Source organism: Hippocampus comes, unplaced genomic scaffold, assembly GCF_001891065.2.
Source record: "Hippocampus comes isolate QL1 unplaced genomic scaffold, H_comes_QL1_v1.1 scaffold151, whole genome shotgun sequence".
NCBI lineage: Eukaryota > Metazoa > Chordata > Actinopteri > Syngnathiformes > Syngnathidae > Hippocampus > Hippocampus comes.
Window position 1 is genome coordinate 463,725 of NW_017805591.1, and position 17,727 is coordinate 481,451.

Consider the following 17,727-nt stretch of genomic DNA (forward strand, 5'->3'; position numbering starts at 1 on the left):
TACATTACCATAATTATTTTGGTGTTTTATTTTTTGGTTAGTTTGACTACTCGGCTGCGCATCGAAAAAAAAATATGTTAAATACCTCTCACAGTTACAGTTGCTGAACTCATTGCACTTCCTGCTTGACATGTGTATGTTCCGCTATCTTCAGGTTTGAGGTCCATAATGTTCAGCTGAAGAAGGCAGCCATCTTGTTTCATTACATATTTCCTATTGGCACTCAGAGGAAGCTTGTTCTTTTTCCATTGAACTGGCACTCCAGGTTTAGACAGCTCACAGGATAGGAAGGCTTTATCTCCTTCCTCTGCCTCTGTACTCTGCAAGTCAGCTTTGAATATAACTGGCAATTCTGGGGAAAAATTATACAAATATCCATATGGATATGTGAAACGTTTGAAATGGATAGGAAGGAACACAACAGTGGTCAAATATGAGCAGTATATAAAAACAGTACCTTTTATTGAGCTCCCAAACTGTCAAACGGACATACCTTTTACAGAAACAGTTGCAGTGGTTTCTGCGCTTCCTGCTTCACATGTGTAGCTAGCTTCATCCTCAGGTTTGAGGTCACTGATTGTGAGCTGCAGGAGGCAGCCATCTTGTGTCATTTCATACTTGTTGCTGGCTCTTAATGGCAACTTGTTCTTCTTCCATTGTATGGCAGTGTCGGGCTTCGATACCTGACAGCGCAGGGAGGCAATACCTCCCTCCTCAGCCTGTACATTCTCTAAGTTTTCTTTGAAAAATGGTGGAAGTTCTAGGAAAGATGAGATTCAACTTTGAGAGAAGCGCTCAGCAGAAAATATAAGAAGCCTCTGTTCCTACCTTTCACGATTATAGTTGCAGTTGATTCTACACTTCCTACATGACATGAGTAGCTGCCGCTGTCTTCAGGTTTGACGTTCACAATGCTAAGCTGGAGAAGGCAGCCATCTTGCTTCATCTCATACCTCCTGTTGGCCCTCAGAGGAAGCTTGTTCTTTTTCCATTGAACTGGCAATCCAGGTTTAGACACCTCACAGCTCAAAGAAACGGAACCGCCCTCATCCACCCGCACATTTTCCAAATCTTTCTTGAAGAATGGCTGTAGCTCTGGGAAATAATGGACATTAAATGCCCAAAATGTTAATACAACGAAAGCCAAACTGAATCCATCATCCATCAATCAGTTTTGACACTGCTTGTTCTCATTAGGGTCAGGGATGAGCTGAAGCCTATCCCGACTAACTTTGGTAAAAGTGGGGTACACCCTGGACTGGTCGCCACTCAGTTGCAGGGTACATATGTGATAGATATGCAGCAAGATCGATCCATAAAAAACTACTGCCAGCCTGCACGGAGCCCTGAGATGAAGCCCATATAACACTTTTGGGAGAAAATGCTTTTGTATATTGTACAGCATGCGCTTGATTTGCTTGATGAACTTCAACTTACCTTTGACTGTAACAGTAGCAGTAGTTTCTGCATTTCCTGCTTGACACGTGTAGCTGCCACTGTCCTCAAGTTTAAGCTCCTTGATGTGAAGCTGAAGGAAGCAACCATCCTGCTTCATCTCGTACTTCCTGCCAGCCCGAATTGGCAAACTGTTCTTCCTCCATTGTACTGGCAACCCGAGTTTGGACAGTTCACAGCACAGGATGGCCGAACCGTCCTCCTCAGTCTCAACGCTTTGCAACTCTTCCTGGAAGAATGGTGGCAGCTCTGGAGACAGAAAAAGAAATGATACAAATGGACACACCTTCACTTTGGAATGCTGCATCCCTCCCTGTATTACCTGTCACAGTAAGCTTGGCACTGGCCTGTGCATCGCCTGTATCACAAGAGTAAACTCCAGCATCCCCGGGCTCCACGGCATGGATCAGCAGTAAGTTGACTTTTCCCTCTTTTCGTATCTCAAATTTGTCGCCATTTCGGAGAGGGATATGGTTGCGCCTCCAGGTAACCGGGGTGGTGAAGTCAGAGGTTGTGCAGGACAAAGTAGCAATTTCTCCTTCCGATATTCGAACATCTTGAGGCTTCTCCTCAAATAAAACTGAAAATCAAAACATCTCTTCAGATTCACAAATCTTCCCAATAGGGCTTGATAGATACATGTCTTCCCACCTTTGAGCTTTGGCACCACTGAAAGACTTGCCGATGTCCTTTCTTCCCCGATCACAAATGCCACAATGCCTGTCTCGTCAGGTGTTGTCATGGTGAGAACAAGTCGGTGTGTGCGACCTTGGCATGTCATCTGGTTCATATCATTCCTCTGCAGTGGACTGGAGTCCAGCCACCACACACCCTCATTCACATTGGCATGGCTCAGCTCGCACACAAACATGGCATCTTCCCCCGCAGTTACAGTGATGTCTTTAAGCTCTGTAACGATTCGTACCCGCTCTGTGGAGGAGAAAGACAGAGACAGATACCGGTGAAGCAATGGAGTGGGAGATTTTTTACAATGCTGTAATGATATAAACTGGGGGAGATTATTGCACTTTGACATACCCCTCACAATCAACTTGGCGGTGGTCTTCTTGCCCCTGGTGATGCAACAGTATTCGCCAGCATCCTCCAGGTTCAGCTGCTTGATCGCCAACATATGCATAGGTCCTTTTTTGGTAATAATTAGTCGTGGCCCAGCTTCAATGACCGTATTGTCCTTCTTCCAAGTGACAGGGACATTCGCGCTAGAAACTTCACATGACATCAGCACCGATTTGCCCTCCGTCACCGCTTGGCTCTCCAGTTCCTTCTCAAAGAACACTGATGCCGCCGCTAGCATAAGGAAAAAAACGAGATCTTCTGTTACTTGAGACGACAAGACAATTAAAGTGGGGCAGCATTTGAGAGGCAACATATAATAATCTATAGTGCTCTCACATTAAAGATTCCTCACAATTATTAATATAGTCTGACAATGAATGATTAAGATTTCATCTTTCAAGCTAAACCAGTTTTATCTTGCTACGCTTGCCAGTACCTAAGATATGAGTTTTTGGAAAGTGACAAAGACTTATGTAAGAACCTGTTTCATATGGTGAGTGTTTAATTGTTTTCTCTCTCTTGTTCTCTTCTTGACAAATAAAATGATTAAAATAACCAATTTATGTTAACTCACATTAAGCATGTTTACTATACTTACTGTATACACTATTTCGTGCTGCGTATCGCATCATTTTACGGTAAGAACATTCCCACTGCCTTACATCTACTTCAATGACGGCCTTGAAAAAGCACCGCAGTGTCTTTTGACACAATTGAAAAAGCCATCAGTTCAGGCGACAACATTTCAATGATCGAATACACAAGAGGATCATCAGTGTCTGTGCAAGCTCTGTGACAAAAACTCAATAATCATTAGAGTTTAGTACATTTTCATGAACAATAATTTCAAAAACAAGAAGCATATCGAATACCTCTCACATTCACTTCAGCAGTTGTCTTCTGCTCGCCAAAGACACAACTGTACTCCCCAACGTCCTCCGGCTGGATGTTTCTGATGCTCATCTCAGCTACGTTCTCCTTGAGGGTCATCTGATACCTCCCACCTTGATGGAGCTGGTCCTCTCCCTTCCACCACTGTACAGACATCCCACTCCTGGACAGTTCACATCTTAGGGTCACGTTGCCTCCCTCAGCGGCCTCCTGGTTCTTCAAACCCATCTTAAAGGTGAGTGGAATAGCTGTGGATGTAGGATGGAGAAAAGTTGGACTATTCCACAACATGCATACTTAAACGTAGCGATCATGTCTTACGTGTCACAGTGATGTTGGCTACTGTCTTGGTATCGCCATAGATACAGCTGTAGACTCCACTGTCATCCAGCTGAGTGTTTTTGATGGTCAGCTCCAGCATGCTGTTTCGATTTCTTAGCTGGTATTTGAAATTATTCTTCAGCAGCTCCTGGCCTTTCCTCCACTCAACAGAAAGGCCGGGCTTGGACAATTCACATATCAATGTCACGCTGTTCTCCTCTTCCACTTGGAGGTTCTTTAACTTGGTTTTGAATGTGATGGGAGGTGCTGGAAATACAAATTATTGTGAACATCCGGATGGGACAGTTGGTTGTATGATCGTAGATGTGAGATCACTCACCTATCACGATGAGCTCAGCAGTGGATTGGCTGTCTTTTGTCTTGCAAGTGTACTTCCCAGCGTCACACTCTTCTACATGGTTGACAAACAGTTTGGTGAAATTTCCCTCCTGTTTCATTTCATATTTGTAACCGGGCTTAAGAATGACTCTTCCTTTCCTCCAGTCCACTGGTGCTTCAGGTTTGGACAACTCGCAGCAGAACACTCCACTGTCACCTTCCTTCAGCTCCAAATTCTGAACTTCTTGCTTAAATGTAACCGGAAGAGCTGGGGGAAAGCAACACATGAAAATCAAAGAGATTTACATTAGCTGGACACTGTCTTAGGTACACATTGGATGTGTTTACTGTACAGGGTGTAGATGTACCAAAAATAGCACTCCCTATTTTACTGTCTGTGTGACTATATTGCGTGTATCATTGCTAATATTAATTCATTGGGTGGAATGGCATTCCTGATTCTGGGTGTTCACGTGAACTCACCAAACAAACGGTGACTTTTTTCACAGGTAATGTGTTTTGACTTGACTGAAGCCTACCTCTTACTTTGATCTCAGCGGAAGTAACAGCTGTACCACCAGAGCAGCTGTATTCGCCAGTATCCTTGAGAGTGAGATCTGCGATCAGCATCTCACACACCCTGCCCTCTTGCTTCATCTGATATTTGGCTCCCTCCCTCAGGAGCTGAGCATCCTTTCTCCACTCAACCGGGACTCCTGGTTTGGAGAGCTCGCAGTAGAGCATCACACTGCTCTCCTCCACTGTTTCTTGGTTCTTCAACTTTTGCTTGAACGTCACTGGAATTGCTGTGGGGGCGGGGGACATTACTGTGAGGAATGTACACTATATGACCACAATAGTAAATGTGTTTGTGCAATTCAATGAGACCTAATGGCGCTAGCAAATAGTCTCTCTTTGACAGAGAGTTACTGTTTATTTTTAACCATGGGGTTATTATTGTTGTTGTAGTTTGCAGTGGTGTACAACTCCCTTGATTCGTTCTGAGAGCTTTTGATTATCCTGTTTGTAAATATATTTATTTAGGTAGGTCTGAATCATTGGTTCTCTATTTCTGCTCTGTGATTGGTTGGAGTCGAGGTTATACCCACTTCTCGGCCAAAGTCAGCTAAGATAGCCTCCAACTCACTAGTGACTAATTACTCAGATATGTGATGTAAAGGATGGAAAATGGATGGATGGCTGCAGCGAAACAAAGTAAAATAAAATACTGTAAACAGCTCTCAGTGTGATGCGGTTCACTTTGACACCACCACAGCATCCTTAAGCATAAACATATTGAAAACGTCCTTTTTGATAGGGCTAACGCTGTGGGCATTAGTTGTACAAAATGTTTACGTATGTCGATTTATGTTTCCATGAGGTGCAGCGTCTCTCACCGGTTATGATGAGTGTCGCAGTAGTTTTAATGGCTTCACAGATGCAGCTGTAAACACCACTGTCTTCAGGCTGACTCTTCCCGATGAGCAGCTCGAGTGTGGAGCCTCTCTGCTTCAGCTGATACCTCTCACCAGTGGTTAACAACTCATCTCCCTTCATCCACTGAGCAGTGAGCCCTGCTTTGGAGAGCTGGCAGCAAAGTGTTACCCCGTTGCCTTCTTGCACTTCAATGTTACTCAGTTCATGGAGGAATTTGACAGGTCGTTCTAAGTGGGGGAAAAAAGAGATATTTCCAAAGGTAGAACACTATAATATTTTATCACTGTTCAAAAGTGCAGCTGTTACTGTTCTGAAAAAAAAAATTGGTTCAGACCCCAACAACTAACCTACGCCTCATCTCCAATTTATCCTTCATTTTCAAAGTCCTACAAAAAGTAGCCGCCACTAAAATTCACTCTCATTCAACACACAACAGCCTTTCATTATTATTATTATTATTATTATTATTATTATTATTATTATTATTATATGATCACAAATGCACTGCTGTATACTGACCATTCACTGCGAGGCAAGCTGTAGTAGTTTCTTCACCACAAGTACAGGTGTAATCACCAGCGTCTTCGAGAGTGACATTATTAATAGTCATCTCCAGCTGCAAATCCTTTTTCCTCATCTGGTACTTGTCTCCTTGCCTCAACACCAAGCCTCCTCTCCTCCACTCCACTGAGTGGGCAGGTTTGTTGAGCTCACAGCGCAGAAACACGCTGTTGCCTTCAATCACCTCCTGGTTAGCAAGCATGAGCGTGAAACATGGTGGTAAACCTGTCAGGCAGAAAAAGTCTTACAGAAAAAAAAAGGAACAAAAATACGTGAGGACAAGCTGCTGCCAGGAATTTTGGACCCGCCACATCAATATTCCATATTGATGTATATAGAGACGCGGTACCACTTGCGCTTGTCTGTATGATCAAGTTTTTTGTGTGAGCAAGACAAACAGTGTTAGATTAAAGATATATGGAAAGAAAGAAATGATCCGTATTCATTCTCACGCTAATAATCCAGAAGTGCATTGTATTATCTGATATTCATCCTTCAGAATCACAATGTACACACCAAATATTCCAAGGGCAGGGCACTGCAGTCCTGTGATTTTATGTGAAACGTAAAATAATTTGCCCAACTACTGTATTTGGTTTTACGTAGGTTACATTAGTATCTTATTGACAAAAATTATCGTTTTTAATTCATTTGGCAAACAAAAGTAAAGCAGTATGTTTTAATATGATACCAGGTTGTGGTGACTCACCCTGGACCGACAGCTCTGCAGTTGATTGGCTGTCCTTAGTTTTGCAAATGTATTTCCCAGCATCGCTGTCTTGCACGTTGTTGACAACCATCTTGGTGTAAGGCCCTTCCTGCTTCATCTCATACTTGCCTCCACTGCTCAGAAGTACACGACCTTTCCTCCACTCCACTGGAGCTCCAGGTTTGGAGAGCTCACAACAGAAAAGCCCGCTGTCGCCTTCCTTCACCTCCAAATTCTTGAGCCCATGTTTGAATGTGACTGGAAGTGCTGTTTGGCAGAGCACATGCAGATTCATGTCATCAGCATCAAAATCGCATACGATATTTTAAATTTACTGGCGTGTTGATTTTACTGACATTTCACTTTGAGTTCGGCAGTTGTTTTCTCATCTCCTGTAATACAGCTGTACCTCCCCGCATCCTGTACTTCAACGCTGACAATGGTCAGCTCAGCTGTCTTCCCTTCAAGCTTCAACTGATACTTTCTTCCGGACATCTCCTCAGACAGCACCTGTCCATTTTTCTGCCATTCTACTCGGGCATCTGTTTTTGACACTTGGCAGCGGAGCGTCACACTACTCCCCTCCTCCGCCTCCTGGCTTTTCAGACTCCCTTTAAACGTGGCGGGGATCGCTTCGCGGGAACAAAGAAAATGTTCCAGTTTGTGGCATACTATCAAGCAAAACTACTGATGACCAATAATCTGCTATATGGAGAACGGATGGTAACACTGACATCAAACAACGACACAAGTATTCAAATATATGGAGCTGGTCTCACATTTGAAGCTTCTATAAGATTTTAGCGTGGTCCTGTGGTATTTTTTTCCATTTAAGTGCTCAGAGATCTTGTAATATCAACAAGAAAGATTTAGTGAGAACTAAGTGGCCTAACCCAATAGCTGATTAGTAAATACAGTGTTTTTGCCATGTCCTAAGAAGTTCAGTAGCCATAGTGGCAACATTTTAGAGCAGTGCTTTTCAAATTGAGGATCAGCTCCCCTATGGGCTGCCAGAGAACATTAGGGGACTAAATTCCCTTGTTTCAGATCATGTAGTCTCTTGAAAGACAGTTATTTACGATACAATGCTGAGCAATCGTAGGCATAAGAACTTTTGTACTTAAGATTCCGTACTTGCGTTTCAAACTAGTCACAGCAAGTAACCTCCGTATACTGGATAACATACCAACGACTTTAACTGTGGCCTTTGTCTTCTGGTCTCTGCAGACACAGGCGTAGATGCCGCTGTCCTCTGGCAGAGCATCTCTGATCGTCAGCGTGAGCACGGAGCCTCTCTGCTTCATCTGGTACTTTTCCCCATCCTCGAGAAGCTCACCGGCTAGCCTCCACTCCACAGCGACACCAGGCTTGGAGATCTCACAAGACAGCGTGATGTTGTGTCCTTCTTCCACTTGAAGGTTCTTCAGCTTTTGCTTGAAGGTGATGGGGAGTGCTAAAGAGCAACACGGAAATATGCGTATCACGCCTCACTAAATAATAACGCACTTATAAAAGTGTCTTTAAAATGTACATTGTATTTTGATAAATGAATCTTAATACCGTACTTATTAATACCAATAACAAACACATGTCAGGTTAACAAAGCAGTATACCATTCACAGTGAGGGTTGCTGTGGTCTCTATGCTCCCACAAATGCAGGTGTAGATGTTGCTGTCTTCTGGCGTCACATCTAGGATCCTCAGTTCGATCAGTGTGTCACTCTGGCGCATGTGATATTTATCACTATTCTTGATGAGCTCATCACCCCCCTTCCACCACTCCACAAAGAGAGATGCTTTGGAAAGCTCACATCGCAACGTTGCCATATTGCCCTCCTCAAAGCTCACGTTGTGCAGTTTCTGCTTGAAGGTGAGTGGCAGAGCTAAGGAACGATATGCAATATTTAGTACCAATGAATCAAGATTCTGAGGAACTTTGTCAATAGAATACTTGATACCTTTGACTTTGACAGTGGCGGATGTGACCTGATCAGCACACAAACACTTGTAAAGTCCACTGTCTTCAGGAACAGCTTTCCATATCAAAAGCTCTAATGTTGTCTCCCATCTTCTCATCTGGTACTTCACTCCATTCTTCAACACTTCTTGGCCTCTCATCCATTCTATTGGTATTCCAGATTTGGAGAGTTCGCATCGCAAAATGACATTGCTCCCTTCCTCCGCATGCAGGTTCTTCAGTTGCTGGATGAATGTAATCGGAATGGCTAGAAAGCAAGAGGAAAAAAATAAGGATGGGAGGTTGGTGAAAGTGAAAAGAAAGTGGAAATGTTAAAATGTTGAATGAAAAAAAAAGAACCGACGTAGACCACGATCAGGTACATGGCTTTACCTTGCACTTTGAGCCTTGCTGTAGTGTGGTGGCCCCTGCATTGACAGGTGTACTCCCCCGAGTCCTCCGGCTTCACAGCTCGGATTATGAGTGAATTGATGGTCTGTCTCTGTTTCATCACATACTTGTCTCCAGGCCTGAGGCTCTCACTGCCTTTTTTCCAGTGGAATTGGACTCCCGGCAGAGAGTATTCACAGGTCAATGTAGCGGTTTCACCTTCTCGGGACTCTACGTTCTGCAGAGGCTTTGTGAATTCAGCTGGGATAGCTAAAAGGAGGTAGGAACATTAGACAAACTTTGGAAAGCAAATTCAAGTTATCGTTTCAAAATATTATCTGAAAATTCCCATTGATACCTTTGACGGTTACAACAGCCCTTGTTGAAACAGATCCAGCACTGCACTCATACACCCCAGCATCACTTTGGCAGACCTCCCGAATTGCCAGCCGAGCCTCACATCCCGAACGACTTGCAAAGTACCTTGACGAGTTCCACATCAAGCAACAATCTTTGTACCATAGGATATGGCATGGCTTTGAGGTCACGCAGGACAAAACCAGACCCCCTCCTTCAATAGCCTCACAGTCCTCGAGGGCTTTGCAAATGGTTGGACGTCTCTCTGGCAATGTGAACAAGTCAAACCAACTCAAGACCAAATGAAATGGAACGAGAACATCAGAATAAAGACGAATCCTCACCTCTGACCAACAGTGACGCATATGATCGTTTGTCACCGGCTGAAAACGAAATGGTACCAGTGTCTTTGCGGGCTAACTGTCTAAATGTCAGCGTGTGGTAGCCACCCGCCAGCATCTGGATTTCATTAAGCTGATTATTGTAGAGCAGAGTCTCATCCAAGTACCACTTCACTGCTGTGTAGTCACTGGGACAGATTTGACATTTGAAGGTGACTGTATCACTTTCAAGGCACTCAATGTCCTCCAGTTCATCCAGGATCACCACCCTCTGGCCTGTCGGACAAAAAAGAAAAAAGGGATGAGAACTCTCACATAAATCCTTTGTTAATAAGGTTACCAAAATATTCGATGTTATCAGTTTGAGGCAGTGCAGGTATCAGTGATCAATGATGTCTTTTTTTAAAAATACTGAATTCATAACTTGGTCCTGAACTGAACTTAAATGTTGTGAGTTCTTCCTTGTCCCATACCCCCAAAACTTTACGATTTCCCACGAAGCGGATTAAAGTCAGCTGCACACCAAGTGGTTTGGACGAATGCCGTTGAATAATTCCGTTGGGTAGAGTGGTGTGCGGATTCTGGAACAGGTTTTCTGTCTGCAACTACTTCGGCAGTGAGTAGTTCCAATATCCACAGTATCTCCGTTTTTTTCTCCACCAACAGCAAACTATATCGACAGTGGCCAGTAGAATTTTCTTCGTCCTTGACAACGGGGGCACGTTGTCTGAAGTTTAATTAATATTGGTGCTGCTTCAAAATGCCATTTTGTGGTCGGAAAACTGCATTGCTCGGTGGGCTTACGAGAGATGGAAGCTACGATCTCAAACGAGAATTCATTCAATGAGTGACCAGTATTTTCCTCACCCTGCACAGTCAGCTGCGCACGGCTCTGCATGGTCCCAACATCACATGTGTAGATATCTGTGTCCGATTTCTCCAGATAAGTGATGGTGAGCGAAAGCACCACACCCTTCTGCCTCATGACATATTTCCTGCTCGACCTCAGCTCCATCATGCCCTTGAGCCAGGTCACTCGCTTGGCTGGCTGTCTGGTCTCGCACTCCAGGGTCACTTTACCTTTTTCCTCTGCTTTGCTGTCCTTTAACTCCCTCTCGAATGAGTGCTGCAGATCTGGAATGATACACATTTTAGAAATTGTGTGTGAATGCTGAGCGTAGCAATCCTAGGAATCCTGGAGCCTTCTAGTTAGACATGACGCCATGGCAGTTGAATTGGAGATGCCATGGCATCAGTGACATCTTATTTTCTGTTCAAATCTTGACTGAATCTTTTTGAAAAAAAATGTCAAGATTCCAGAACAATATTTTTCTCAAGTACTTACCTCTAACCTCCAGTTTGGCATGGGAGGCAACCCCATCAGCCTGACAGCAGTACTCTCCTGAATCTCTGATTGCGGTATTCTTGACTATCAGCCTTGCCAGGTTCTTTTCCACGCTCATCTTATATTTGTGACTCTGCCTGATCATATGGCCATTTTTCAGCCAGTGGATGCTGACCTCAGGTTTGGTGATCTCACAACTCAGCTCCGCATCCTCACCTGGCACAGTCTTGACATTCAGCAGATCCCTAAAAATGTGCACTGGCCTCTCTAACATCACAGTAAACATATTAGGCGACACACTCATCTATTTTTTTTGTTTTGTTTTGTTATAAATTCATCTTGCAATGATTATAATACTGGCTGTTCACCTTTGACAAAGAGCATTGTCCTGCAGCTTAAGTCTTTAATTCCAAAGATCACTTCTCCAGCGTTGGACAAAACTGCATCTTTAATCCTCAGCTTGTACTTGCGACCATTGTTGATGACCTGGAAGTGGCTGTTGGAGACAACCAGTTGACCGTTGATGGTCCAGAAAGGCTCATCACTAAGAACGTGAGAGAGTTGACATTCAAAAGTGCAGCTTTCACCCTCCATTATGGACGTTGTCTTCAAGCGCTGGATAATAGTGATATGTAAATCTGTAAATGGATCAAATAAAGGTCATTGAAATGACGACCGCCCAGGTATTTTATTTGTACTGCTTTTCAACCCACCATGTACAGTAACTTTAGCCTTGGTTTGGCTGGTGCCCAGATCACAGGTGTACTGCCCAGCATCATCTTTGCTCAAGCAATGAATAATCAGTGCCAGGGACCTTCCGTACTGGCACAGCTCATGCTTTTCATCAGGTGTCAGAACAATACTATTCTTCCTCCAGACTGGGATCACAGACACTTTGGAGACTTCACACTGAAGGCAGACCTCCCCTTGTTCTTCCCCAACTGCATCCTCCAGAGGTCTTAGAAATACCGCAGGGCGCTCTAAAGACAATGGATGCGGTAACACAAAACATAATTTTAGCGTTGGTGGGAATATTTGTCAGAAATAAAAAGTAGAAGAAAACTGTTATTTTGGCTAACCTTTGACCTTTAAAGTTGTCGTCTCCGAAAGAAGGCCAGCTCTAAAGGTGACCCGGCTGTGCTGCGGTCTCAGCTTCTTAATGAAAAGGCTGTGCATGGTGCCCATGTGTTGGATCCTGTTTGTGGCGCTGGAATACAGGCGGACATTGTTGAGGAGCCACTCGACGTTGGCAACCACATAGTTGAGTTCACAAGCAAAACTGGCGACGCTGTCTTCTTCAAGTTCCACTGGTTCAAGGTGTCTGACCAGCTTCAGCTTTCGCACTATGACATAAAAAAATACAGATCAGCTCTCGGCTCAATAAATAAAGAAATCATATTTAACCGACATACCTTCGACTTCCACGTGTGCTATGCTCTGCGAACCCCCCGCCATGCAGCGATACTGCCCTCCATCCATCCCTACCAAGCCATGGATTGTCAGCTCTGCACGTTTCCGATCTCTCCTCATGCTGTACTTGTTTGAAGCCTTCAAAGCTGTACGACCTTTAAACCACCTCACCACCCTGGGGGAGGGGGCAAACTCGCAGCTCAGAGTGACAGAGCTGTTCTCCTTGGCTTCCACATCTTCCAAATTGCGGACAACTTGGAGGGGCCGCTCTACAGGGAGAGACTTACTTTACCAAATGAAATCGATACCTTCACCCTTCTACTGATCACAGGGAGGATGTACTTGGGGGAGGGCTGGTCCACCCACCTTTTACCGTAAGTTCAGCAGAAGAACGGCTCTTGCCAGCGACAAAAACCACAGGCCCCGACATGGAGCTGTCTGTGGAAGTGAGGCAGAGGCTGTGGATGGTACCCTCCCTGTACATATCCACCACTTCGCTGGGCTCCAACACTTTCCCATTCAGGGTCCATCTCGGCGGCCTTCCTGACTTCAGGCTTGTCTCCACTTGGAAGAGCGCTGGCTCTGGTTCTGTCACTTCCATTGAGCTCATGCCCCGAACAATGCTCATAGCCTGCTCTGCATGGACAGTCACAACAAACAGCACACATCTGTTATTGACATACACTGTATATTCTGAATAATGATCTCTTTTTTTTTCCTATAAGAAAAAAAAATGTTTGAAATGAAATCAAAACATCTACTATGTCTTTCAATCTTAGTGATTCAACTGCATCTCCATACGTGTGACATGTGTATACAGTGTCCACATATATCTCACCCTCAACTAGAAGCTGACAACTGGTTTTGTCATCTCCTGTGTCACAGGTGTAGGTGTCTTCATCCGAGGAGCAGACGTCATCGATAGTGAGCTGCCTGTAAACGTCTTGGCTGACAAGTTGGTACTTTTTGCTGGACACAAGCTCCTTTTTGTTCTTGTACCACTTGACTTGAGCGTTGGCTCGAGATACTTGGCACTCCAGCAAGCCTCTGTGGTGATACATGGCTATCTTGACTCTCAGTGGACGCACTATTTGGACTGGCAGCTCTGATGAATAGAACAGCAGGTTGAGTCAGGTACACGTAGCAAAAAGCAGCACCATATCTGTGGTGTGTCAAGATTGAATTTGCACTGTCCTTTCTTTGATGTAGTGGCACATACAGTATATTGCACTGACAAAGTTTTATATTCGATGCACTATACATTTTGTGTGAGTTCCTATAAAATTCAGATGACCCAATGGGACAGCTTTTGAGCCACCGACAGACTCACCTTTGACTGTAAGTGTTGCGTAAGATGAGACGCGTTCCGCAGTGAATCGGATTTCTCCAGCGTGCTCCGGCCGGACCGACTTAAAAGACAGTGTGTGGGTTTTACCTGAAACCATTTCAGAACAAAAGGAAAACCATTATGCCTTATTTGAGGGGATTTTTTAAAAAACAGATTCACATGACATGAATTAATGGGTCATTTACCCTGATGTCTAATCTTAATGTTGTCACCAGGTCGGATTCTACAGTCATCTCTGTACCACCGACCATCCACATCCACTTGGTTTACTTCACACAAGAAGCTGACGGATTGACGTTCCATAGTATCAACATCCTGAAGTTCCTGGACAATGTGGATGTCCCGAGCTGGTCGGAAATTAAAGAAACAAGTCGTAATCATAATAAAATTCCTGAAAACATTGACGTTTTCATGAATGGTTCATATTAAAGCCATTCAGTTTAATCTCTATTCGGCAGTACTAATGAAATCTGAATCTTGAACTTGATCCTGTCATTGTTTTGGACTGTATTGGTGTCAGTCGGTTGTCCAAGCCTACCTCTAACAGTGAGTCTGCCGGAGGTCTGAACGCCATTTGCCTGGAAAGAGATCAAGCCCACATCTGCCAACGCCACTCTATTTAATATGAGCGAATGCGTCTTCCCGTGTGTGCTGATGCGACAGTTGGGCTTGGACTTGAGCCGCATGCCATCCCTGGTCCACACTCCCTCGATGTATGACAAGTTCAGGGTCACCTCAAAGGAGCAGCTCTCGCACTCGGACACTTCTACATCCTCCAAGCCTCTCATCACCTGTAGACGGTTCTCTGAACCATGAAAACAAACATGTTTGTGTATGCACGCAATGATCCGCGTGGGCAATTGAATTCAATGAAGAACTTACTTGCGGCTGCTACTATTCCTCCAGGTATATTGTCTGCCATACTTCTTACAATCTAAATGGTTTTGTTCTGATTGATTGAAACCTTTCAGCCTGGCACTGGAAACACATGTGAGGTACAGGTTAGTCTCTGGATAATGGAGCTACTACTGTATGTTGTATTTTTGCTTTTAGCTAAATTAGCTAGCATTCTTCAGTAATTATAGAACCCTGAATTGCTCTATATTATGGCAACGCTTTCCAGAGGTCACTCCTTGATAATAATGAAGAACTGACTTACAGAATCTACATTGACGAGATCCAATACAGGACCTGTATCAAAATTCTGTCACGACAAAACTAATTGTGCCTTATTGACATTGTTAGAAAGTTTGATAGATCCACTCAACCACATCTCGATAGAGTTCACCAGACTTAAGACGGAAGCCCGTTCAGTTGCAAGAAGATTACGTCATGATCTCAGATGAGTGACCCACTAAAGTTATATATGGGGGTTTTTTTTTTGTTTGTTTGTTTGTAGGTTGCAGTTGTAAAACTGTAATGCTACACACTGAAGGGTGTTTCTACAATGTATTTCAGTTACCTTACTCAAGTACACAAGAGGAGGCAAAGAGGAGGCATCTTGCACGACACCCACACCAATAAAAACTTTGTCATGTGAAATATGAACCACCAATATATTCAGCTTGCAAAAATCAGATGCCATGGTTTGAGAACTCTACTGCTCTGTAGATCTTGACCAGTTGCCGCTAATGTTGATTTCATATCTGCACAATTGGCTTTGAGAGTTTTAGCCAGTAAAAGTCTCAAAGGAAGCTTATGGTGATATTGACATTTTTACGATTGTTACAAAATCCAAGAGAGCCACATAAAAGTCAGTGCACATGGCATTACTACCGCGCGGTGGATCCCCGCGGTGGCATGCTCGGCCTTCCCGGTAACGACGAGTAGTTTAATCTCTGTCACCTCGCTTGACTTAGCTCATCACCACCAATATAGACTCAGCTGTGATGCTATCTCCACCAGACTGAATGCCCTCAATTGAAAAAGGGGAGATTAAAAAAAAAAGCAAGAGACCAAATGAGAGTAGACTGAATCAAATTTGAGAAGTTGGAGCTGATACCACTATCAACAAGACCAGGATGTTTACAAGGTTCTCCAAATAGGGCCAGCTGCAGGACAACTCGGGCAGAGTAACGACAAACCACTGGATATAAATTCAAGATAGCTCAACTTAACGTCTTGGCCTAACATCGCTAGACAAATATCATATTCCAAAAAGTGTCTTTATAAATCACAGATAGGCTCCCACAAAACACCAATATGTTCAAATTTCAATTTTAAAATAGAATTCGTCCCTCCCTTCTGGTGTGGAATTTTGTCAAGACACATGCCAAGAAACAAAACACCAGCAGTGATGTACGCACCTTTGACTCAGATGTATTCTAAGGGAAATCCATCCTCACACTGGCTGGACAAAACAAAATATCTTTGTCTGAGAAGAATAGATGTATATAAAACACCATCACAACAAAAACGCAAACATCTTTTTCAACAAAGCCTACTATGTAAACAAGTGAGCATGCATACATTCGCACTCTCCGATGTGACAGGCTTCGGTACTTTTTTCCCCTTGCTGGTGTGATAGAGCGATTTAGTGAACAGCTGACACATCCCACCCCACATACTGACCTCCAAATAGCTCTCTGTCAGTATGCAGGCAAAGATAGCTTCAATCGTGTGAAGCAAAATGTGACTGGGATCAATAGGATCAGCACAATCAACCAAAATGTATAATATTGGTGAGATAGCAGGCAGAAAAGCTCATGATGAAATTGTGCTTACCGTGTTCACATACCTGGGTAGTGTTATGATGATGATTTGCATACCTCCTCAATTAATTTCTTCCAGTTCATTTTGTATTTGTACCTATGTTCGAGTAGTTTGACATGGGGGGGCGGGGGGTTAAGTGGGAGGATATTAGAGTATCAAACACAAACACAGGTGGAACATGCAAATTCAACACAGAAAGGCCTGAGCCTAGATTTGAACCCAGAACCTTTGACTGTGAGGCATTTGGGCCAAAAGTTTGTACTTTGCCGCCTTTCATTTAGTTTTTCTTTGGAATTTCACTGACACTGTTTTTTAATTTCAAAAGGAATGACGATTTCTACTGTAAACTAATATGAATGAGGAAGAACACTTTGTTTCATGCAACTTGTTATTGCAAACAAATATTGATCACGTTTGCTGGAGAATGTTGCAGGTATAAATCTGAGCTCAGGAAAGGCAGCAGCATGCGCCACTATAGCAAAGCCAACGTTCAAAAATGACGTGCGAATAATTGCAGTCTCCTTTGTTTGTGTTCGAGCAATCTGTCAGTGTCCTTAATGTTCATGTTTGACAGCTCAAAACGCATGCCACCGATGAGGGAACCACCTCCACCGTCACAGTTCAAAGGTTATGAAGAAATTAAGCAATAATGGGCTCACATTTCACTGGGTCACCACAGAAAACACTTAAACATGCTATGGTCATTCTACATTCTGTCCATAGGATAGATATTCTTATCTCTGTATGATGTCCAAGATAAAGATAAGAGTACCACAACAGACATCCAATTAAAAAAAAAAAGTGAGATTTACACCCGATGTAAATACACGTTTCCTCATTTAGACAAGCAGACAGAACACAAACATAGGACAGCCCAGCATTGTGTTTGCTCGGTTTGATCGACAGCTCCATGTGGTACTGAGTACCCCTTAATCCAGTGAAACTCTATCGACGCGGTAATCTCCACAGTCCTGCTGTGGCACAAAAAAAAAATAACTTGTCGTCAGCAAGGGTAGAATGGTGGCCTACAAACCACTCTGCGTTTCCAAAGTTCCACCAGACCATTCATCACAAATG

General features: G+C 43.7%; 3 protein-coding genes across 4 annotated transcripts in view; all 3 read right to left on the reverse strand.

The window, feature by feature from the left end:
- Positions 1-13,215, reverse strand: part of obscna (obscurin, cytoskeletal calmodulin and titin-interacting RhoGEF a) — a 34,212-nt gene extending 20,997 nt beyond the window's left edge. Inside the window, exons 1-28 of one of the 2 annotated variants that reach the window (XM_019880156.1) lie at positions 12,957-13,215; positions 12,593-12,859; positions 12,260-12,523; positions 11,894-12,160; positions 11,549-11,818; positions 11,181-11,447; positions 10,703-10,969; positions 9,839-10,111; positions 9,496-9,759; positions 9,141-9,407; positions 8,749-9,015; positions 8,404-8,673; positions 7,977-8,243; positions 7,147-7,422; positions 6,791-7,057; positions 6,040-6,306; positions 5,481-5,747; positions 4,623-4,889; positions 4,085-4,351; positions 3,745-4,011; positions 3,405-3,671; positions 2,494-2,763; positions 2,107-2,385; positions 1,778-2,035; positions 1,438-1,704; positions 829-1,095; positions 494-760; positions 86-352 (exon numbers count right to left, since the gene is read on the reverse strand). In XM_019880156.1, the coding sequence (XP_019735715.1) occupies positions 86-352; positions 494-760; positions 829-1,095; positions 1,438-1,704; positions 1,778-2,035; positions 2,107-2,385; positions 2,494-2,763; positions 3,405-3,671; positions 3,745-4,011; positions 4,085-4,351; positions 4,623-4,889; positions 5,481-5,747; positions 6,040-6,306; positions 6,791-7,057; positions 7,147-7,422; positions 7,977-8,243; positions 8,404-8,673; positions 8,749-9,015; positions 9,141-9,407; positions 9,496-9,759; positions 9,839-10,111; positions 10,703-10,969; positions 11,181-11,447; positions 11,549-11,818; positions 11,894-12,160; positions 12,260-12,523; positions 12,593-12,859; positions 12,957-13,200 (7,474 nt within the window). In that variant the 5' untranslated portion in view covers positions 13,201-13,215. Of the gene's footprint in view, positions 1-85; positions 353-493; positions 761-828; positions 1,096-1,437; positions 1,705-1,777; positions 2,036-2,106; positions 2,386-2,493; positions 2,764-3,404; positions 3,672-3,744; positions 4,012-4,084; positions 4,352-4,622; positions 4,890-5,480; positions 5,748-6,039; positions 6,307-6,790; positions 7,058-7,146; positions 7,423-7,976; positions 8,244-8,403; positions 8,674-8,748; positions 9,016-9,140; positions 9,408-9,495; positions 9,760-9,838; positions 10,197-10,702; positions 10,970-11,180; positions 11,448-11,548; positions 11,819-11,893; positions 12,161-12,259; positions 12,524-12,592; positions 12,860-12,956 lie in introns of those variants that run through there. The other variant, XM_019880157.1, reaches the window with a different exon arrangement.
- LOC109521997 (obscurin-like) lies at positions 13,215-14,364 on the reverse strand. The gene is made up of 4 exons (XM_019880151.1): positions 14,124-14,364; positions 13,921-14,025; positions 13,409-13,695; positions 13,215-13,226 (listed from the first exon to the last, which is right to left on the reverse strand). Exons 1-4 carry the CDS (start codon positions 14,317-14,319, stop codon positions 13,215-13,217), a joined length of 600 nt encoding a protein of 199 aa, XP_019735710.1. The 5' UTR covers positions 14,320-14,364.
- Positions 14,326-15,515, reverse strand: LOC109522025 (obscurin-like protein 1). The gene is made up of 2 exons (XM_019880206.1): positions 14,821-15,515; positions 14,326-14,743 (listed from the first exon to the last, which is right to left on the reverse strand). Exons 1-2 carry the CDS (start codon positions 14,858-14,860, stop codon positions 14,379-14,381), a joined length of 405 nt encoding a protein of 134 aa, XP_019735765.1. The 5' UTR covers positions 14,861-15,515; the 3' UTR covers positions 14,326-14,378.
- Positions 15,516-17,727: the final 2,212 nt, after the last annotated feature.